The sequence below is a fragment of the Platichthys flesus genome, chromosome 7 (assembly GCF_949316205.1).
Source record: "Platichthys flesus chromosome 7, fPlaFle2.1, whole genome shotgun sequence".
Classification (NCBI taxonomy): Eukaryota; Metazoa; Chordata; class Actinopteri; order Pleuronectiformes; family Pleuronectidae; genus Platichthys; species Platichthys flesus.
Window position 1 is genome coordinate 6881475 of NC_084951.1, and position 23887 is coordinate 6905361.

General features: G+C 40.8%; 1 protein-coding gene across 2 annotated transcripts in view; it reads right to left on the reverse strand.

The window, feature by feature from the left end:
* chchd6a (coiled-coil-helix-coiled-coil-helix domain containing 6a) overlaps positions 1–23887 on the reverse strand; it is a 66178-nt gene that overhangs the window by 41085 nt on the left and 1206 nt on the right. Inside the window, exons 2-5 of one of the 2 annotated variants that reach the window (XM_062392655.1) lie at positions 21326–21419; positions 19617–19815; positions 18673–18817; positions 570–593 (exon numbers count right to left, since the gene is read on the reverse strand). In XM_062392655.1, the coding sequence (XP_062248639.1) occupies positions 570–593; positions 18673–18817; positions 19617–19815; positions 21326–21419 (462 nt within the window). The remainder of the gene's footprint in view (positions 1–569; positions 594–18672; positions 18818–19616; positions 19816–21325; positions 21420–23887) is intronic. The other variant, XM_062392656.1, reaches the window with a different exon arrangement.

Consider the following 23887-nt stretch of genomic DNA (forward strand, 5'->3'; position numbering starts at 1 on the left):
TGCTCGTATGTTCACAAAAACATGCCATGCACGAACAGGCTCATGAATGCACATGCAAAGCCACAAAACACTGACAGTGACAGAAGAAAATAAAAATAGGAGGGGGGTACACAACCGAGAGTGAAGTGAAACAGAGAAAACAAAAACAAAACAAAGTTCGGAAAGAAAAGAAGAGCAAACTGCTTTCAGAAATGTACTGAAATTGCTTCGTACTTTTTCTGAACTTCTCTTGCCTGCGCGAAGGCAGAACGTCAGAATGTCTGCGTTTGAAAATGTGATGGCTGCAAAACTGAGAGTATAAATATCTAAAAAACTGAAACTTTATTAAAAAAAAAACTTCTTGACTACATTAGAGTCAGTTTTCTTGAGTTAGAATATTTATTAAATAACCTCAATTGATGAAATAGTCAATTAGTAACTGGATTGCTGGAGTAGAGGATATTAGACTCTAGACATTCATGATGTTCAAATGTTATTTGAACATCATAGGGAAATAAAAGAAACTGCACGGATTTGAAAATTTGAAATGGAGCGGAGAGAAGGAGTTTTAAAATTGTGGCTCAACTTACCATCCCCTCTATCTCATCTGGCGACTAGAGAGGTTGGGAAATGGAAAGTGAAAAGAGAAAAGAGCAGCGGGGCAGAGAAACAAAGCAGAGTTAGGAAGGAGAGATCAAGAAAGAGGGAGAATGAAGCACAAACGGTCGGTGGATACAGCTTTAATATAGCACAGTGTTGGTTAAGGCACTTTGTAATCTTCTATATAAAATACATGCAAATTAGTCACAGTTTTGAAACGTATTAGGTTCTCTATCCATCCATCCATTATCCAACTTATCCCTTGAGGGTTGTCGGGGAGCTGAAATTGGGCGAGAGGTGGTGTACTCCCTGGTTGTTGCCAACGTACCAGGCACGGAAGCTGGAGAACCCCATAGAAAGACAGGCAGACACAAGGAGAACAAGCTACTCCACACAGAAAGACCATAGCTGAAGTGCGATTCGAAAAGGGACCCTTGCTCTGAGGTGACGGCACTAACCCTGCCACCTTATTGTATCATTCAAACCAGAAAAATCTTTTTTATGGACCTTTAAGGTGACCATAGTGAAGCCTTAGCCCTTCAGCTGAATGTTAAAATGGTCTTCTCGTTTCACACTCAGCAAATGCAACCTTCTTCTTCATGTGGCTATCAAATTACCTCTTGTGGTGTCACAAATCAAAGGTTGAGAAGCTGAAACTCTCCAACACCAGAAATGTATTATGTTATTTCTGTGCCTCAGAAATCAAATTGGCTTTAATGAAGTCATGTTTTCAGAAACATCAAGTTAAGATACTGACATTTCACCTGTAATTTACACTTCCCTTATGCAATGAAAACCGTTTGAAACCGAACAACAGTTGGCCTCCAGCAGTTTGGCTCCGGCAAATCATTCCCTAGGTTATAAACCAAAGTATAACCATGAGGCAAACTCAATGTAACTTTGAGTATACAGTTTGTGGTTCATAAAGTTCAGTTTGACACCAGATGGGTATTAACTGGAAACCTGACATGTAGAAAGTTTGAATAATAACTAACGTATCTCTGTGATTGGCAGGCTGTCAGACAGTGACTGAACTAACCTAATGTACTAGATCGCATGCATCTGCTCCACCCGGCAAATTAATGCCAATCAATATTTTCGAAGCACTCTTGTCCCCGGATCTGAATAACAGCACATTGGCCCTGAAAAGCAGCATCAGTAAAGAACCAGCTGAGGTGAGGAGAGTCTACACGCACACACACAACCACTAACACAGAAAGGAAGATTCATCATAATTATCAGGGCTGCTGAACGCCAAATCAAATCAGAGCCGATCGTCTGTGTTTCATAAACAGACCCCTAACCGAAGAGAGAAGGAGAGCGAGGGGGCTCCTGGTTCTGATGTGAGAGATACATGCCCTGTGAGCTGAAAAGCTGCAGCTGGTGCATGTAAATGCAGGTGGGAAGAGGAACTGTTCATGTGTTAATATTATGTCAGACAAGTATCTGTTTGGCAGCGATTAAGCAGAAACAGAATGGATTTAATTAAAAAAACACGGCTCTCCTTCCTATCTGTAACTCTCTCCGTGTCGGCCCCGTTTTAATTTGCAGTCAGAGAGGAAACTGCGAGTGAATCAGATGACTCCTCTGGTGTCCCTCCAGGGACCTCGGAGTCTACGGTAGATAATAGCCAGCCAGGCGTGACTTTACACACAACACAGCGCACCACACCCACATCAAGGCACATTCAAAGGAACACATGCACACAGAGGATGGCTGAGGCTTCTATGGTTATGTTTGTTTCATCGGTCTCTCTTTTGGGATACCAGAGAGTGTCTGTCATTCATTCAGTCTTTTTTGTCTATACTATGAAGTGTTATCTGTTATCACGTGTACGTGCTCTAAGGCAACACTATCTCTACATGAAACAAACACATCTTGGGGCTTCGTTGTAGAAAGCGGATATCATGGCCAAGACTCTGTCTTCCATTCACCAGCCACCATTTACAGTCCAACTGTTTTCTTTTATCACCAAAATCAAACATTTCTTCAAACGAAACACAAACAGTGATACTTTTTGAAGGTTTTTTAGGTCCAGATGATGTTTGGGCTAACCTCCAACAACATATATCTGCATATGATTGTAGATAAATTAGAAAAGCCAATACATTTTGGTCAATGTGCTCCACTTTTCTTGCACTCCACATGCACGGTTTACCTGCGCTGGCTCCAGAGTTCTTTTCCGCCCCTACAGATTCTGCCCATAAAGACGCAGAATCTGATTATAGAGGTTGGCCAAGGTGAAATTAACCCAAAATTCAACATACACAGTTTATTTTCTCCAAAGATGTCGTTACATTTGCCAAGGAGGTTTCACCACAAGAACTCTAACTTGAGAAGGATTAGTCCTCCATATTGGGTAAAAGTATGATTTTGATAAGTAAATATAGGATGTAGGACAAATGAATAAATGATATTCCATCTATGAATGGTACAACAGCAGAATCAGCCTAAGAATGGATAGACAGCTAAATAGTTTTTAGCTTGAAGATTTTGGAATGACGAACAAATCAAACAAACACACAAAAGTCATCTCCCAAAGGATTATCCCAAAACCAAGTTAATCTTTAAACTGAGCGTCGAAGCTATGCATTTGTTCATTCTGTAATTTCTGTTTTAATTCCTGTGTGTTATTTGAGTCAACATGGGCTCACTGGCCAGGTGCACAAAAGGAATCCACTTTGCAGCGATGATTGACAACAAAACAGTGTTAAATTATAGGGATTTTAAGCACTGTGCTGTTGGACGTACATAAAGTAGTACATAAAAGAGCCACACAGTTGCCAAGAAAGAAAGGAGTTTCCTTTTACTCAGCACTTGAGTTAATTTAAATATTCTGGACATAAAAAAAACTATTCCTGAATATAGCTTCAACAGAAATATCTAGATAACTATTGCGGATTTAAATCAGCATATTAATATGCTCTGATCTCACATGCAAACTTAAACTGATGTATCTGTTTAAAAAGAGATTTACAGAGATTTAAACAAATGCTGCTTGTCACATGAGACATCAATTTTATTTCCCCCTGGCAGTTTAAAATAATTGCTCTAAAAATATCCTAAAAATCGAAAAAGACTGTAAATGCTGGAAACCAAAGGGAAAAACTAATTCTTAACAAATGTAAACAAGTGCTGAAAAACAACATCAGTTATTAATAAGGTGCAAAGTTGAATATGGCAGATGTTGGCTCAGGGCTAAATGGGAGATTGGCTTACAAACGTGTTACTGTATATCATTCCTGCCTGGGCACCTTCTGCATATGAAACTATACTCGGCACACAGCTTGAGGTGTGACGCATCTATCTAGAAACTACAGAGAGAGCAGAAGAAGTGTTAATGTGTGAGACAGAATAAACAAAATAGAGCAATTTGTGGGGGAAAAACAAGCTGGGAATGATAACGGTAAAAAAGAAGAGACAAAATCAGAGCAAGAATGAGACAGCAAACATCTGACTTCAAAAAATAAATCCTGCAGAGACGTTTACACAGTTCCCATTGTCTGTGATCAGTTTTGCTTTGCTGACTGGAGCTTCTTTTAAGAAATAAGGAACAGCATGGCAAACAATCAAAAGTTCCCATCACAGTGCACAAGGCCAAACATTAATGTGCACGCCCAATTGACTGAAGGAGTCTGAGCCAATGGAACGACCAAGACACCAACTAACAGAGACTGCCATCCTCAGACCCGACAGCCCTGTCGTGGGGGTAAAATTCTTATGACAGCGGGAACTATTTAGAGTCAGAGATACTGCATCCGACCCCAAAACATGATGCTGGTCATCCCTGGATTTCTACCTGGCTGATAACATGACTCTGTGTTGAGGTTGAGCAGCATGAAAAATGTTGTCGCTTATTTGCCTGATCAAACCCTTTGACCTTAACCCGTGACAATCACACTTGCAACATACATAATTTAAACAAGGCTAGTGTGGAAAACACACACACACACACACACACACACACACACACACACACACACACACACACACACACACACACACACACACACACACACACACACACACACACACACACACACACACACACACACACACACACACACAGAATGAAACAGCAGACAGGAGACACTGCGGTGGACACAGTGAACAAGGCCAAGTGATTACAACAAAAGTTGACAACAGCTATGTTCGCGACTGTCTATTCAATGAAAAGTGACATGTTTCACACAATCACAGAGTTCTGGTTAAGCTCAAAGAAAATGCATTAGTTCAGGAAAAGCTAAAACGACAGCAATCTGTGAGTAATTATCTTAAGGTGCTTTCGGACATTCACTGAAGTCCCAACATTCTCCTGAAATGTTATGTAGGGATGGCCAGCTCTATCTGATTAAATGTCAGAGTTTGCCCATGTGAGAATACACCAGGAAAATGTCTGGAAAACTCAGGATAAGTGAATTTTTAACACTTTCATGTTTGAAAACAGCTTTAGTTAGTCAACTTATTTACTGTCAGAGAAAAAAACAACCTATTATTAGTTAAGCAGGACCACGACCAATTTTGACTAATTCAAATGTTCTTGCTGTACTTTATCCATCTTATCAATACATGAGGTTAAAATTAGGCTTTATAAATATACTGATGACTCACTCACAGAATACGGAAATTATGTGACATAAGTGTCGTACTGTTTAACTCCTACTTTGACCACTCTTTGTCCATTTTTGGCTGCAACTGTCTACATGTCCCACTGCCAGTTGCACCATGGCGTTGACCAAACACCAAAACTGACATGTGGGTGTCGATCTGTTGCCAAGAGAGCTCGTTTAGATTTTCCACAAATTGTCTGTGTAGTGCCGAGGCTCCAGGGTTACAAGTCATCAAAGATGTCCAATGAATGAGCTCCTTGAAAGCCGAGTTAACTTACCCATGGATGCATTATTAGAATTGGACATTGAATTCCAACCGTGAGCTGGATGAAAATGAAATTTTTACCATGTAGTTTACCATGGCCCACAAACAGTTTTACAGGAGTCTCGTGTTCTGTGGAAGACATGGATTTTGTTGCAAATGAGAGCAATGTTCCTTGTAGTAGCCAAGACTGGACAACTTTCACACCCTTTGGGTATTTACGAGAATGAAAGGGTTAACACAGGTTCTCTTTTATGTTTGGAAGGGGAGGATGAGGTGAAGGGAATTCAGCGGCCACATGCAGCTTCACTTCATTATGTCACTTAATTCGACAGACAGCAATTTTAATACAACCATAAAGGGACAGGTATATGGATACAATTTGTCCACAGATAATAAACTCCTGATAACACCGGTGATACAGATTACAGCAGAATTTGACAAGAAAAGACAGCATTAAATTCTGCTGTGGGTAACGCTGCACTTTAAACTGTGCAGTGTTTCTCATTAATTACCAAGACTGTGACAGTCCACGTCTCATAATAACATAAAAGATTTTAGGAGGTTTTTGAGCAGCTGCTTCATTGTATAGTTTACAGCGCTCTGCACCAGTTTCTGTTGCTCACTTGCATGCTCTCTCTCTGAAACACGTTGAGCCAGTGAACTTCAAAACATCCCTAAAGTTTTTACACAAAATCCTCATCTCACTTTTAAGTCAACTCTCCTCATGTCATGTGACAAGATATGTGATACTCTCATGTTATATCTGACGAATGTGGTCACAACAACTGAAACGTAAACATGAACCAAATTTTAAATTACAGAAAAACATCAACGGTGTTGCCAGTGGGTGAGTTATGTTAATGGTATACGGCTGAACACTGTGGAACACCGGTAACACTAAAAATAAGAAAGAAAAGAAAGTAAAGGAAGAAAAAATAAGACTGGTCAACAAATTAGAAAAAATGTATACGCTGCAATCATCTTTTGGTATGGAACAATTGTGTCCATTTTGCTGAGTACATTAAACCGACAAGTACCAAGAGCTGCCATCGAAAGCGATTCACTTTTGTAGTTTCGTTTAATAAATATTTCATCAGATTGTTCTTTTATAAAAAATGTAGTAAATTTAACAACTTTTTATTCAGGCAAAGTTTCTTGTGTTAACATCATTTGACAATCACGAATTTTTACTTGTTTGTTAAAAAAAAATATAAAAACCTTCTCACTGAGAAAGGTATTCGAAAAAATACTGAATATGAACAGAGACTCAGGTTTCATAACAGTCCTCAATCTTTTAGAAATAATTACAGCTGAACCAAACCCCAAAATACAACTTTCAGACACTAAATTATCCCTCATTAGTTAAACGCCCTTAAATAGGAACATGTTTCTTTCACAGCCACGTCTTACTCTAGGTTTGGCGACTGGGCTGAAGGGAAAACAGATGGCGGCTGGCTGAGCCGATGGGGGGCCTACTGGGTAGCGATATCAGCTGTGGAAGGCCAACTCCCTGATCCAGTGCAGCAGGAACACACGAACAGAGCATCCGGGGGCTGTGCACCAATGTTAACAGTCCAATGGATGTTGAGAAAACCACATGGGCAGGGAATACAAGTGTTTGGGCTCACAAGTATCTCTGGGACAGACGCGTATAAATATAAACGCATCTCACTCTTCCCCCGTGGGCAGCGTGTGTGCTGTGTTGCCATCTGATAGCAGCAGCAGTCTGTTCTCCCCCTCTCTTTATTTACTCTGCTGCGTTTATTTAACACATAGCTCCCAGCGAGGAAATAAATTAGCACTCAACAATAATCTGACTGATAATTACAGCTAGGCAGCATACAGAGCGAAGAGTGGTACTCCTCCGTTTATAGTTTTACTCCTTTTACTCTGATTGCTTCATCTTTCACGTGATACTCAATCTTTAATCTTTCCATTTGTTGTTATGACGTCAATCATGATATCTTGACCAATGTTCTCAAATGGGGGTCCGTGGCACACTGCCAGGGGGTTCATGAAAAGTTAGTATCTAGTAAAATGATCCCAATATTTGGGAATTCTCTGTGGACTTGATAAAAATATTGTATAAAATGTTGAATATCTTTCGTAGACATTTCTGCATCCCTAGATCTGTTCAGTTGTTTTTGTGTTATCTTGCTTATAAACAAATATACAAACCAACAAACAAACAAACCACCTCAGACTTATGCAGGAGATCAATAGCGGTGTGTTAACTTCTTAATTACCTATCAACGTCTCAGTTAAGATTTTGTGTGCTTAAACCTGAATTGCTTATCCAAAAGTACCTTACCTGAAGCATGAGTCACTGCAGTCAGAACTTATTTGTGTGACTCACTCAACTAAATCTGTGTTGCATGAAAGAAAAAGTAAAGAAATCTGGCAGAAGTCTTTCCAGCTCACAGTTGGACTTGTTCCTGTATAAAAGGTCCAGGTGTTGATAATAACAGGAACATCAGCCCAAGTGTCTCAGTGAGAAAAGAGTGGGACACAGAGCCAACGTGAGCAACACCGGGACCCTGAAAATGAAACAGCTAAATGCAATTCAGCCGTCATTCATTTCCTTAACACCTGTTTTTTCCTACTGTGACATGTTCAGCTGCACTTTGATATTGACTAAGCTCATTAAATCTTTGATGTTAACTCCCAAAACGAAAAATGCTCCCTCATTTGTTGCATCATCTGTTTTTCTGCCAGCAGACGTGCTGCTGGGACTTTGAATTGAACATGTCAAGAAGCTTAAACTCTGTAACTGGAATCAAACCCTGCTGAAAATCTACTTGTAGGCTGCCGTGACTGAATTTCATTATCAGCCCAGGGTCGGTGTTAGTTCGGCGGCGGCTTGCAGTGGTCTGTGAGTGAGGATGATCTTTCTCTGTGAGAGTTAAGGACCGAAGGAACAGGCGGAGGTGTTGAGAATATTGATTTTGCCGTAATAAAATGTATGTCCTAGTCCGTTAGGGAACATTGTGGCACCTCTCATCTTCCCAGGCTGTATTCCAGTATTACAGCGCAGAAACTACATTTAGCATTATGACACAGTGTACCTGCCCCTTGACTGCTTCAGTGACCTATAGTGTCCTCATGGCTTATGTGAAAATGTGTCTTTTTGTCATTGCGGACCACTCTAACGGAGCTGAATTTGCAGCAGCATTGTTGTTGATAAACGTTGACAGAAGTCATCTACTCCGACTCCATTCTTCTCTCAGTCCTGTTTCTAAGGGTGCCGAGATTAACCGGACTCTTCCGCCTGCGTACATGGCTCGCCTCACCTGACTATCTGACGGAGCACAGGGAAGCAGGCTTTTGAGCAGCCTAATAGCTTTACATGCAGAACCATGTCAGTTCCTGCAGATTACAATTACTGATACAACCGCAGGCTTATCTGTGCTGCAGCTTCCTCTCCGTAGTCTCATCCATACCCATTCCTTCACCCACCTCTTTCCCCCTATTTCCTTCAATGCTACTCCTGCTGTCTCTCCAGGAAACCCTCATTTCCCAGCATTCCCTCTCTCTTCTGTTCACCCCCCCATTTTAATACATCGTCTCTTCAACAGCGATTTTTGCTTACAATCACTTCCTCCTAGTTTTTATACCCGAACACTGGAACAAGTGAGAGCTCATATTTCTGAGTAAAATGTACACAAATTAAAGTGTGCATGTTCAGCATCTGCACAGTAACACTCTGTAAATTGCTGCTACAATGTAAACCCATTTGAATTCAGGACAACATCTGTGTGCTGAGCAAAGCAACTCATTTAACCTGTTCTTCACTTATCTAAAACAGCATAATAGCAGTGTGTTACCATATGTCGGACTAAATAAGCAGTCAGAGGCGTACATGATAAAACATCAAGCAATTCAACAGCTCATACCTACTGCTATAATGAAGCATGTCCCCATCTGCCTCGGTCTGTTTCATTCTAATGTGTGTGTGCGTGTGTGTGAAAGCAGCCGATACCCTAACACACTTAGCCAAAATCTGAAAGAGTGTGTGAGAGAGACACAACATTGTCGTCGTCCCCCCTCCAGCAGAGAATCTCTGGCTGATTACAAGAATTTAGGTATAAACAGGAGAGGCAGATTTGCCCAATCAGAGCCAACATCTGTCTCATTCCGGCAGTGCTGTCTGACAAACAGATACCGACAGGAGGGATCCCAGCCATATTTCGATCCACTGCCGCTTCAGAAAAAACTAGGAGTCAAACGCGAGAAATTAAGCAGAATCTATATTCGTAAAAAAGAGTTGGCAGTGTTAGAGGAGAATTCCTGAGATATGAGGCATATTCTGCAAAAGTTTTTATAATAATGTACTGTAGCAATAGATTTTGAGCAGAAAGCAACCACAGACAATGGTGAAATGATGCATGGGTGCATAACACAGGAAGAATCCTGTTTAAACCCACACATACTGAATTACAGCAGTGGTTACCAAAATGGGAGCCTTGGGGATTGGGTGTGACATTAGACCTCCCCCCCACCCCCCCTGGTGCAGCAGCAGCATCACTGGTGAAAAGAAACACTGAAACCTAACATGGAATCAGAAGAGCCGAGAATCAGCCATAAGGATGAAGAAAATGGACCAATTAGTGAATACGTAACACTCTGCAAGTACTTTAACGTTTAATACCTGACGTATATTTAAAATAAATTATACTTACTTTTACTCAGGTGATACTTGTACGTAGTACATGTTTGTCTACTTATTTATAATATTTATTAAGTGAAATGCTTGAGTACTTCCTCCACCACTGCAGAATTGGAAGTCAACTACAGGGCTCACTTGAGTTAGAGCTCTTATTCCCTGCAGAGTCCCCTGAGGCAGACATGATTATGGTGGAGGGCCACGTAGGTCCAACCCTGTGTCACTTCAAGCTATTGTATCCCTCCCCAGTAATGCCTTAAGCTGAAGAGCTTGGAGCAAAGCATCAGTTAGAATAGAATTGTAAAGTAAAAAAAATATAATTGCAAATGTTCTCAAAGAACCTCCTTGCATCTGCACATCCCAGTGCAGTCACATCCTTTACTTTGCAGTAAAGTTTTTTTTTTTAAAGTGTAGTGCCTCTTTAAAAAACCATGACCAGTACTAACATACTGGGATTCTATGGACTGTGTCTGAGACCACCTTAAAAACCCATGTAAAGGCTTTATCGGATCAAACGCAGTACTGACCTACACTGAAAAACTGCATATAAAAGTATCATGATTAATTGGAAGAGTTTAATTAACTGTGGTTGTGAAGCTAAGTATCCTGACCTGACTCCATTTGAGCGTTTTATCTTTAAATTGTTTTACAAAACCAACTTTTTAGAGCAGGATGAGCAACAGGGTCAGTTCAACATGGATCAGCCTTTTGGTGCCATCTAGAGTCTAATGAAAGAACTGCGTAATCCAGCATTTTCAACAGATCTCACTGTAGTAAAACCCACAAATGTAACTACTTCATAAAACTTAAGTAAAAAGGAAGTATACAGAACTAAATCCCTCTGTGCAAATACCAACCTTTAAAATTAGCACCTAACCTAATCTTAACTTAACCTCCTTTGTGGAAGGTTTAAATGCATTTTAGAAGAGAATTGAAATGATGTAAAAAATGTCACTTCAAAAATCTCAATGTCTGGGATGTAGCTGTCAGAGAGACATGACATTTAAAGAGGGGAATAAATCCAGTCTGCTTCTAAAGAAACACACTGCAACTCAAAGGTTGGTTTGCTGCAAGGAGCATTGTGTGTTGTTTTTGGAATTAATAATGTATTTTAAGAAATCAAAGCAGCACTAGGTGAGGTTTCCTGTTTTTTCAGGTCCTAGTGTTGAAGGCAGATGCATATCGGTCAATGTGTTCCGTGTCTTTGTCTCTCCAAATGGACTGTTAACCTGCAGCCAACCAAAGCCTGCTAAAAAAAGGGATTGGTCAAACTTAAATCTGGTTTCTAGCCTACAGATTCTGCAAATTTTACATTCATAATCTGTTTATACAAATTAGGAGTTTGGTCATTTGGTTGGACATTGATATTCAGTGTACAGATTTTGTGTTTATTTAGTAGAGTAGTGTTGATTTAATGTACAAAAACATTAAATAGGATGTACCTTTTATAATTGCTCTAATCATATAAAAAAAATTCAGCACACATTAACTTTAACCAACTTACATTTGTCCCTGAGACATTATTTCCTGGTAGGATGCAGCTCACTCACCCACAGCCATGTTCAAAGACTGAGGGAAGCACGGATAGCATTGGTATGAGCTGAAGCTCCGTCAGACGAAGTTAAAGGGCAGACAATAAAATAAGCCTCCCTAATTGTTCTGTGAGCACATAGAGAGAGAGGGAAATTTACCATATGCTAATATGACTTATAACCTTTTTTTGCTTTCAACAGACGCCAAGAGGCAATTAATACATTATAAAAAGAAAACTCCCTTTTAGCCCTTTAGTTCGACTTGCTTCCTTTCTTTCCATTCTCCTGTTCCCCTTCTTTCATTCTGAAATTAATCTGCGGAAAATTTGCCTTTAACAAAGACTATTCACAGAGTCCGGCACGGTGGATGTGGGCCTTGGCTGACAGATGAAGAAAGGGCCAGAGGAATGGCGGGATCACGCAGTTCACTCTGAAGAGGACAAAGGACAGGATGAAATGGGTGAGGGAGCGAAGAGGGGACTAAATGGAAGATGCCACACATCATTGTCTGGCTCTCTCCTGACTTGTGACTCAGTGCTGAGCCCACGCGACCAGGACAGGAAGTGCTATAGTAACCTGTGATTCGGTCTCCGCACACCTTTGTTCCACATTCAAGGCTAAACCCTCCTCATCACTCTACAGTGACTCTTTACACACTTATCCGCCACACATTTACATACACTCTCCTCCTCTTCCTCTTTGCTAGAACTCTGCAGGTCATCATCCGTCACGTTAGAGCCTCAATCTCATCATCACCACTCAATTCGAGTTTTCATTTTCTATCAAAACTGTGCAAAATGTTCAATCCATTTGCAACTTTCTTTTTCATCAGACTCTACCCCTTTTCACCCCTACATAATTCCAAGGTTTCAAAGCAACATCACGAATAGTCACTCCTCCCCTCTCCTCTTTCCACTGCGGCTCTTCTCTTCCACCTCCTCCTGATCCTCCAGGAAATTGTCAAATCACTCGTGGAGCCTTTTTTTTTGTTTTTCAGCCTTTTCATTCATCCCCTCCTCTTCAGCTCAGTTCTACAGGAAACGGGTGTCAGCGTCTCTTTCACTCCCATTCAGTCGCTGCTCCTCTGCATTTCTCAGCCTAACCCTTCACAAAATGTGCAGTCACTTCTTTTTCACCCTCGCATCCTTCTTGCTCCCAATTACTTAATCAATACTTAATCAGCTGCCACCTCTTATTTCTCATTTTCTGATATGTTCAGTCATACCGATCCTTCTCTCCTGGCAATATTGCATCACTGTCATCTTTTATAAATTTCCCCTCAAAGGGTGAGAAATGAACATGGGCCTGCTGCCAAATGTTAATTGGTACTGACCATGGCAGCTCGCTAACTTGCTAACTGGCAAGATACCAGCAGCCATGCTACCAGGTACTCTAATTTGGGGACACTGCTGTGAAAATCCATTTGAATCCTTACAGCAGCACTCTGGGTGTTTATGATTCCACTAAGTAGCTACGGACAATATAAGTGATAATAAGCCATATTTAAGATATGTATGTATTTATTAACAACAACTACTACATTCTGTGGTCAATGTTGTGATCAGTTCTACATGTACACTAAAATTATGTTTATATATATATAATATTAGAAACATGAGTTAATATTTCTATGAAGGATTTGAAATGAGTTGCTAGTTTCTGAACCTATATTAATTGTCAGCTTTGTTCTATATACTATAACATAAAGGGTGAACAAAGGTACTTATACATGTCAAGTAACATTTTGACGTTATTTTTGGCATAGTCGTGGTTAATTCCTGTAACAAGTTCATTTATAAAAAACAAGTAATGACTAAGGTAATAATGGGACTATAATAATAACATGGGACTAGTATATTATTGGAAATGTATGACCAGTCATTTTTGGAGCTCAACAGAATCAGTGCTGGATTAAAAGGATCAGGATCTGTCACTCGAGATTTCAAAATTTCTCCCTTTCACAATACAGATTCGGATACCTGGATTAACGAGTACTGATCCGATACCTGTGCATTTGAAAAAATAACCACTTATAAAATGTATTTAAACAGCTGCATGCTCCTGACCCTGTATGAAAGTGATTGCTATCAGTAGTCTATGGCCTTGCTCATGTTTTTCACATACTCTACCAGACTACTGGTGTTCTAACTGGCGACAACAATGCCAGCGCTTTACTTGTGGGGATTTTTCCAGGACTTGCTAGCGTTTTGGATCATTGAAAAAAGAAGGAAATTGCAGGAAAGGAAAATTCCAGTTGTATCTGGCTGGAGCTAATATAATTTAAAGACATTGTTTTGAACCAGTACACAGATGTGTGCACTTGCCGATGCCCAACCTGGCATTTGTAGCAATACAGAAGGCATTTTCTGATATCGTTATCGGAACAACTCTGTCATCTCAGCCTCTGCTGCAGAAGTGACTGTTCTTTTAAATATTTGTCACATCTGAGTCCATTATGAACTTGCAAGGCCACAATCTCTGCAATGCCTCTTTCAGATGATTCAAAAGGAGAAAGCTACACTATAAATGCAGTGATATTCAAAAACGGCAAAAGGTAATATTGTCGCCATGAATTCTATATTTCTGACGTGAAAAAAGAAAGCAAGAGCACACATTCCCCTTTTCAATGTTTTGATACTTTGCTTCAAAACACATAATGCAGGCAGGACAGGGAAACACACACGTGGTGGTGTCTGTATCTTTACATCGGTGTAATAACTAGTAACAACTGCTCAAATATACCACAGTCCTTAAGCTTGCTTGACATGTGCAGAGAGCTTCAGCTGATGAGTGATCACACTCACTGATTCCACAACAGGGTAAAAGGAATATCTCATTTGAGTTGAGACTCTGAGCGAGTCTGCCCTTGCATTTACGTATTCAAAGCACAAGAAACAGTAATTACAAGGAGCCCTCGGCATCAGGAAGTTGCTCGACTGGTCATTCTGCGCACGACGTGCCACCACCATCTTTCTAATAGGAGTGGGAGTGTGCTGGAGTGGAGATAAGGCAGGTGTTACTGCGTGTCTCGACATGGGGGAGGTAGGTGGAAGAGAAGGTGAAGCTGGGGAGGGGGGGGTGTCACATGAAACAGGCATCCGCTGGTGTGTAAAACAACCTCCCCCCCTCCCTGTGACTACACCTCTTACGCCACACCAGTCCTATCTCCAGCTCCAGGAAACTCTCGGGGTGCTATTTACCGCTTGCAGAGCACTGATAATACTGTCTCCAGGGCAGGGCAGAAGAGAGTGATGGGCCGGGATACAAAAAGAGAGAAACAGACGGAGATAGAGGGCCGGAGGAGGGAGAGAAGATGCGACGAAGAGCAAGGAAATGAGGCAGAGAGGAAGTAAAGAGAGGAGGAAGAAAATGAGCAGGAAGGAGAGGAGGAGGCAGAGGGAGAATCAACATGCAAATTACAAATGCATTTCCAAAGACCCAATTTGTGCCTGTGCAAAACGCTCCAACGTGTGATTTAACCAGAGAAAACGGCAGCAGGCTGAAACATGAATTGACCCTCGACACAAACTCATGTCCTCAAATTGACCTGCTTTTACACAGATTCATCTTTCAACTCACAGCATTTTAACTCTTAAGTCTTCGGTCTAACGCTCTGGGATGAAAACTGACCACAAAATAAGTCAAACAGAGTAAAGAGCCGTAGAGTCTGGGTCAAAAAATATAGACGCCAGTTTATAAGTTCTTAAAACCTGTATCCTCTCAAACGACCGGCAGAGGGCAACGTCATTGGTTGGGAAAAAAAGTTTATTAGAAACAATCTCTAGTTTCAAGACTTCTTCAATACAACATGATGTTTATTTGATAAATAATGGTCTCATTTAAGATAAAAGACACTATGGATAGGAGCATGGGTTGAAGGGGTGAGGGGATTTTTCACATTATCCACCAGGTTAACTTAAGGACAGATCTGAGAGAACATATGGCTGTGAATGACAGTCAATTGCAAATGATAAGGGACTTTATTTTAACTACTATAATAGTCTCTTTTCATCGAGAAAACAGGAAATATAAGGTTGTTTTTATGTTAGTCTTTGTCAACAAGCGAGGCAAGAAAAAAAGCTTATTTGCGAGTTGTGTAGTACTGCTAAAACAATTTGCCACTGTCATACATTTCTTTGTCTTACAGGGAAAGACAAAGCAGAAGAACAAATGCCAGCAAAGCATTGCCTAAGAAGTTAGACTATTCATCTTTTGCCACTAGGGACTTTTCTTAAAAAAATGTCATATACCGTTTGTCAGTGGTGTCACACTCGTTCTCATGCTGACAGGGACTCTGGGGATAAGAGACATCTTCTTTGCCAACAAGGAGGTTACAGGAATGCTAAGGCCTAACACATCAATATTTTATGATCAGCATATTCATGAAGGAAAATGATGAACAGGTACAATGTGTTGTCAGCAAAGACCAGTGTCTCATTAGATGAGTTTTAGAGTAAAGCCAGACATGCTGTTCAACTTCATATGCAACTTCTATATGAGCTGAATTAACAGATTTTGTACATTATGGAGAGATTCCAATTTAACTGCACAAAGTGTTTATTGAACAGCTGCATAACTACGGTTTCTCCTGATGAATCAGAGTAATAGGCTTATCCAAATGTTAATTTTCAAAATAACCAAAAATCCTTAAAAAAAATCTTTATAAAAAGTATTGTCCAGTTCTCAGTTAAAGGACTTCAGATAAGAAACACAGCCTAATTTTCTTATTTTCAAAACAGCATATCTCCCGACTAGTGGGACAATATCATGTTTTAATACAAACTATATAAAACATAATTTATAGCACAATTCATCAATCAAATTGTATTTGTATAGCCCATATTCCCAAATAGCAATGTCTCCCAGGTGGGGCATCCTCTGTCCTTAATAGGGATGTCAAGAGAACCGATACTTACGATACCTTTCGATACTAAAATAACAAAACACAGACGATGCCCATTTTTTTGAAGCACCGTAAGAACCGTGAGCGCCGATGCCAGCTGTTAGCATCGGTGCTCACGGTTCTTCTGGAGCTAGGGCGCTGATCTCTGAGCAGCTGAGATCAGAGAAACTCAGTGTTTTCACTGTTTCCACTCATAAGAAGCAGCCGGTCAGTCAGTGAGCGACTGCTTCACGTAAACGAGCTGTGATCTCACTGTGTGCTTCGGTCCCCGCCCCGCTCACTCGCTCAGAGACACAGTCTCTATCTCGGAGCACGCGCGCACACACATACACGCACACATCGCCCGCTTGTGGTATTTCATGACGGCCTGATGCGATGATGATTTAAAAAATGAACGTGAATGTGACTTTCACTCACGTTCAACATATGAAAACTGATTTGTTAAGTTCTCCGTTCGCGAAAAATATGGGCAACATGCACAGGGAGCCACTGCAGAGGGGCTGAAGAGGCGCATACGGCTCCGTAGCCGCAGGTTGCCGACCCCTGCTCTGGAGGATGACGTGAAGCATTTTTTTTACCGTGGTATCGAAATTGGCATCGAGAATCGTGTTATTTTACTGGTATTGGCCCCGACTACTGAATTTTTGGTATCGTGACACCCCTAGTCCTTAACCCATACCCTCTTAACAAGAGTACGGAAAAACAACCAAAACATAAATATTAACAGGGGAAAACGGTGAAACCTTAGAAAGCCACATGGGATCTCTCTCCCAGGACGGACAGACATAATAATATTTACAACATTGATTAGAAGAAACAGTTTGTGACATAAAGAAGAAGTGTGTCAATGTTTCAAGTATTTATACATAAGACAATGTCTGATCGAGATGAAGGGAGCCACAATGACAAATGAGTGGAGGAGTTATTGTCACCGATGGTAGAGTATGTGAGTAGGCCTACTGTTTATCTTGCTATAATCCACAATCAGATGCCATCGCAATCAGAAGCCTCCACGATCCACAATTCAGAATGTGTGCTGTTTTGCTTTAGTCCATATTTAATCGCTTTACACTGAGCAAATACAAATTCTCAAACAAATGTGGAGCTTATTCATTATTAACAAATGACTCGCCAGATCAAACTTGAGGAACAAACTCTCTTAAACAAAAGCTGAACAATTTACATTTTCTATAAATACTGGACATTCAATATCAAGTAACCAGTTCCATAAGTGAGCCGCACATATCTTACAGTGGGCCCCACATGGTCCCATTCCATATCCTTCACTATGGCAGACTGGTGCATATTTGTGCAGACCCAGAAAATAAGATAAGAGGATTACAGGGGTTGGAAGACACACATTATATGTTGTGTGGCTGCATGGCCAATTGGCCACTGTGTTCTGTTGTCACAGTTACACACTTAGATTATGCCCCTCACAGCTCTGCCAACTGAAAGAAGGCTGTATGAATGTGTGTGAATTGGAGAAAGTGACGTGTACTGTTAAGAGGAAGTGGTAGTGTAAAGTGGTCTGTAACAATGTGACAGCGCTACTTACATACAGTCCTTTCACCATTAGTGATGGCACACTGGAAATTCTCCCTCCACCCGTGACAATACCGGTGTTACCGATTACGCTGGACATTTTACAACAAAAGATGTGTGTGCTCAGTATCTGGAGAACTCCACTTGGTTCTTTAACTTTAGATAACGCTGTAGGCAGCCTCACCCTTAGGTAGAGTTTTTAGCTCACATGTCCTCTTATTCGTATGCACACACTGCAAACAAGCTCTATATGCTAGCAGATATAGCATCCTCTAGCATCCCTACTTCTGGTAGTGGACTTTTAGGCTTAAAATACAATGTTAATGATGCTGTTTCGGGTAGAATTTGAATGTCGGGGCTTCTGGATACTTGGCTTACACCACAGGAGCAGTATGGAGGCATGTTATGTTTTTGCTGTTGTTTTATCACGTCTCCTTGGCTGCAACAATGTTTACCCCTGAGACTCCAAAAGTGTTTTGTGGACTCAAACACTTCACCCACTCCGCCATCGGCATAGATTATAGCAAATAATCAGTGAATTAAATGTGTGTGTGTGTGTGTGTGTGCTTGCCTACCAGTTGTTTGAACTTCTCAGCTTCCTGTCGTGTGTGTTGTCTTTCCCGGGTCATGGCTTTAGTCATCTCCTGCCTCGCTGCCTCTCTCTCTTTCTGTGCCTTCTTGGCCAGCTCCTCCTTAAGTATCGTCTGCTTTTTCTCAAACCTGAAACACAAGTACAATAAATGAATACATAATCAAGTAAAACACAATATAATTCCGACATTTGTTGCTTTACAAAGTCCTCAGATCATGGTCAAATGCGTTGGGCTTAAATATCCACAAGGGGGCAGCATATGCCAATATTCAGGCTGGTCAAAGCAATTGAGAATCTAAAATGAGCTCAGAAGATTAGGATCTCCACAGAGGGATCAAAGTAGCTGCAAGTTTCAACCCTGATATTAAATGTTTTCAACAACTTTGAAATAACAGTGACAATTCTTCACACAAGACTTTCATAGTTTCTGGTCTATTCTATTTTTCAAATGTGCCTCCTATATTTTTTAACGTATGGTATCCAACCCAAAACAACTGGCCCTTTACTTTAAACTTTAACTGACAACTTTAGTCCCTATAAAGCTAAAAACCACTGTTCCATCAAGCCATGCATCGTCTATACCACAGACTGGAGCCAAACCCAGCTGACATTAGGCGAGAGGCGTGTTAAACAATGTAACAGTCTCTAATGTGTCACAGGACCAACCTGCAGAGACAAACAACCATTCACACTCACATTCAAGCTACGCTCAATTTAGCGCTTATGCTAATGTTACCCCAGTCTCTTGTCTTTGACTGTGAGAGGAAACCGGAGTATCTGGAGAGAACTGACATGGGAAGAACTTGGAAACATGAATCAAGTGGCCGTACAACCGTGCTGTGCACAAGTTCTGATGTCAGCAAAGGGAATTTTGATCATGCATAACACATTAACAAATTTAAGTCAATGTTTGACATTCAAACCCACCTCTTCTGGTCTTCTTTAGATTCTGGTTTGCTAGTGTTGGACGGGGTGCTGGGCGGGGTGCTGGGCGGGCTGCTGGGCGGGCTGCTGGGCGGGCTGCTGGGCGGGCTGCTGGGCGGGCTGCTGGGCGGGGTGCTGGGTTGGGCGCGGCGCTGTGAGGTCTGCGGAGGAGGAGGGCTTGAACTGGCACTGCCAGAGGCACCTGCACAAATACAGAAAGGGTATCAAGGGTAAAACACCTTTTACAGAACACGAAAGTATAATTTCAGATATAATTCAGTTTCCTTCCCGAAAATTACATTAAAAAATGTGGGGGACTAAGACTAATGGAATAAAGACAGTACTGGTGTAATAAAAATTCCAGCAGATGTCGTTGTTTTTTAACTGCTGCCTGATGAGTGAGTTGCTCAAGTCTATTTATAGTGTCTCTGCAGTTCAGCAGAAGTAAAAGTCTTAGTCAACCCAGATTATCCTGGTGACACCTGCCATAATGAGCTCAAAGAGACTGGGGGATATAACTATCAGAGACAATGATCCTCTTCAGAACCAGACAGAAGAGTTCGACAGTAAGTGCCTGAGAGACAAAAGACAAATAAGATATTTACATTTTTATTTAATTGAGCCTTATATTTGGATTAACATCAGCTCTGGATCTCAAAGAGTACATTTTTTATGTATTCATATCATTGTTTCTAAGACCTTGTTTTGGAAAATTAGAGTTATAACCATGGTAATCTGATCCACGGGTCAATACAGTAATTACTAGATTTCTATTGATTAAATTTTCCATACTTATTATGATTATTATTATTGTCTTGTCTTTCAATGTTCATTCCCCAAATTTGTACTGCAGTTCCTTTTATATCCACTGTGACGACATTACACACGTATGACTGTGTAAGTGCTGCACTTCAGTTTGTCACATCTGACCTTGATATGTCATAAGAATATGGCATTCACCTGCCAGGTCTAAGTCTGTAATTATTCTTCAACATAACAACAAAAAAAAAAAAGGAATCTCTTTTGCATGACACACGTGTGTGGAAGTACAATCACTGTAAGTACCTGTGTTGACAGTATTGAAACAGCACAACACAAAGTTTGCACGTCCTCCTCATGTCTGTGAGGGTTTTCCCTGGGTTAGTCCGCCTTTCTCTTACTGTCCACACGTGCAGCTTACATTTATTAGCAAACCCAGGTGTGAGTGTAGTGGTGGAGCTTGATTCTTTGTCTCTATATGTTGGCTCTGCCATATGCTTTGGATCTCTCCAGGATGTATCTCCCCCTCACCCAATGTCAGCTGGCATTAGCTCCAGCCTCCTAATGACTCTTAAAGAATAGATGATGGATGGACATTAACTGTGACACAGCAGACTTTAACACCTTTAACATCTCAGCGACACTCGTTCTGGCTCCATCACATCTGGGCTGAGGTTTTCATGTCGACTGAAGACTTGCCCAGCACGCTTTTCTTTTTCTTTTTTTCTCTTCTCAACTGACCCTTAGATTCAAAAGTGTTTACATGAGCAGGGCCCTGTTCATTAGTAAATGTAGGATTTAAATTGTTATAACTCAGTTAACTGACAATTCAAACAGGCGTTGTTGACATTTGCATACATGCTCCAGAGATGCAACCTGCCAGATCAGCTCTAATAAAAGAGGAATACAATGCAGCCAGATAATGGAAACCCTGGCCAAAAGGTGATTGGTACCTGTGTCTTTCTGAGTGCTTGAGTTTGCCGATGGTGTGCGCACTGGAGCAATGTTGGCTACTCCCTTCATCCTCTGTAGAACATCTTCTGACAGCTAAATAGAGGGGATACAGGGCAAAAAATTACAAAATGACAAGGATTGGCAATCTAGAGATACAGAATCAACACAGAACTGCACAGAAATTAAATGCTTTTTTCTCCCTCATTTTGTTTTCATCACATAACAATGTTAGGCCTCCCTTTCAAACAACCTAATAAAAATTTACTAGACTATGAAGCATATCATGCACATCATGTGGTGTCATCTTTATTCAAATGAAAATCATTCTTTCATCTTTCTAATCCTTTGGCTTGAGGGAAAACATATGAAACGGCCAAGTATCCCCAAAAAAACAGAGGATCATTGCAGCTGTACTTCGTTTGTGTGTGTGCGTGTGTGTGTATGTGCGTGTCTGCGTGCGTATGTGTCTCCAAGGAAATGGTTAAACTTAGCTACACCAAAAACCACTGGAGTCACTGACTCACTGTTTCTATGACTCATAGCATGTGAATGTTCAGGCAGCGCTGCCAAATCATTATCTGTAAGCCTCTTTGTTTTTGCTTTTTACATTTTTACAAACAAGTTCACAATCACTGTGATGCATGGAAGAAACACAACTATTAACATTAAGATTCTGTGGTTTATCAATGGCAATCCAAAGGTTGATTTACTTTGACAAGCTAGCATTTGGTTCACCATGTAAAGCTAGGTCTAAAGATGAATTCAAATCCTCTTTGAAATTTGTCTATTTTATCCAACAAGTTCTCAGAGAGGAGGAATGCTACAGATTCAATCGCACCACAGACATTCACACATTCTCTTTGGGTGCTTGAATACAAGTGGAATAAAAAGAGATCAAGGTTAAACCACAAGCTGATATCTTAAACGGTTAAGGCCGGCGCATGCTTCTGCAACTGCGTCGGCGGCTTTTCACGCAGCTGTGTCGCAGGACTCTTTGTCATTCAAGCTTCCCCAAGCGTTGCGCCTCTTACAAAGCAGTTCCCCGCCAGAACACTAGGCGGAGTAATGTTTTTTGTTGAAGACGACCTTAGAGACGCCTTCTTTCTTCTTCGTCGATTGTTTATTTACATAGCTTCTATTTGGTCCATATTCGTTCTTCTAAATCTTCCGTGGTTTCTGCCGGTATTATCGGGGCATGAAACCGGAAACTAGACTCAGGACAGGATGTAGTAAGCAGACCAATCACAAGCCTTGCGGGCTGCGCGAGACTCGCGTAATTTTTTCGTAAAGTTAGAAAAATGACGCACGTAAGCACGTAAGAAGAGATACATAAGCACATAAGGGGCCCAGAAGGGCTCTTGCGCTTGCGGGCCCGTGAAAACGCAGAAGCATGCGCCGGCCTTTAGTTTTAAAATTCACTCGTTATCTACTCACCACAATGCCTATGGAGGGGTGGGTGAAGTGTTTGAGTCCACAAAACCCTTTAGGAGTCTCAGGGGTAAACAGTGTTGCAGCCAAGGCAACCTCTTTCTCAGATCAAATAAAACAACATGAAACAACATAACATGACTCCATCCTGCTTGTGTGGGTCATCAAAGCCCCGAAATTCTTATTCGACTTGAAACAGCGTCACTTACACTGTGTTTTAAGTCTAAATGTCCACTACATTTCTAGCGATGCTAGCGGACATAGCGATACGAACGCACAGCTAGTGCACGTCTTTGGGCTATAGTGCGTACAGTTTTCTGGTGTGTCAGTGAGAACGTGATCCTAAACCTCTGAGGAGGATATTAATGGACATTTAGGCTTAAAACACAGTGTATATGTTACTGTTCAAGTCGAATATGAATGTCGGGGCTTCTAGAGTCTAGACACTAGGATGACATCACATAAGCAGTATTGAGGCATGTTATGTTTTTTTACATCTGAAGAAGGAGTCACCAGTTACTTCATGGATCTTGGATTTGGCTGCAACTTATCCCTGGAACTCCAGAAGTGTTTTGTGGACTCAATCAGTTCACCCAGCCCTCCATTGCGATAGTGGTAGGTAGATAATGAGAGTATTTTCATTTTAACTGATGTTAGGAGAGTGCTCCATATGTAAATACATCAAAAAGGCTGTGAGGGTCAAGGTGTACTGAATACTGATATGTTTTTAAATAATAAAAAGAAATGTAAAAGAACTCAAAATATTTGTATATCAATAGTATTTGCATTCTGTCAAGCAAACTATTTTAAAACTGTTTTCATTTATGTTATACTGCTATTGAAAATAAATAGAATCTATGTCTAGACATCAGACAAATGCACTGTGGTATGTGCCCATAGGCTATGGTTGCAAGTATTAGCCAATTAATCAATAGGTAAATTACCACATAATTAATCTGCATTGTTTTACTGAATAAATAGTAATATTTTCTTGCTGTTATCGGCTTCTTAAATGTGAGGTTTAATGTTTTTCTTTTTCAGACTTGAGGATTAACTGAATATCAATGGAGTTTGGACTGCTGAACATAAAATGTGACATTTGAGAACCTCAGTTGATCAGTGTATAAACCTTT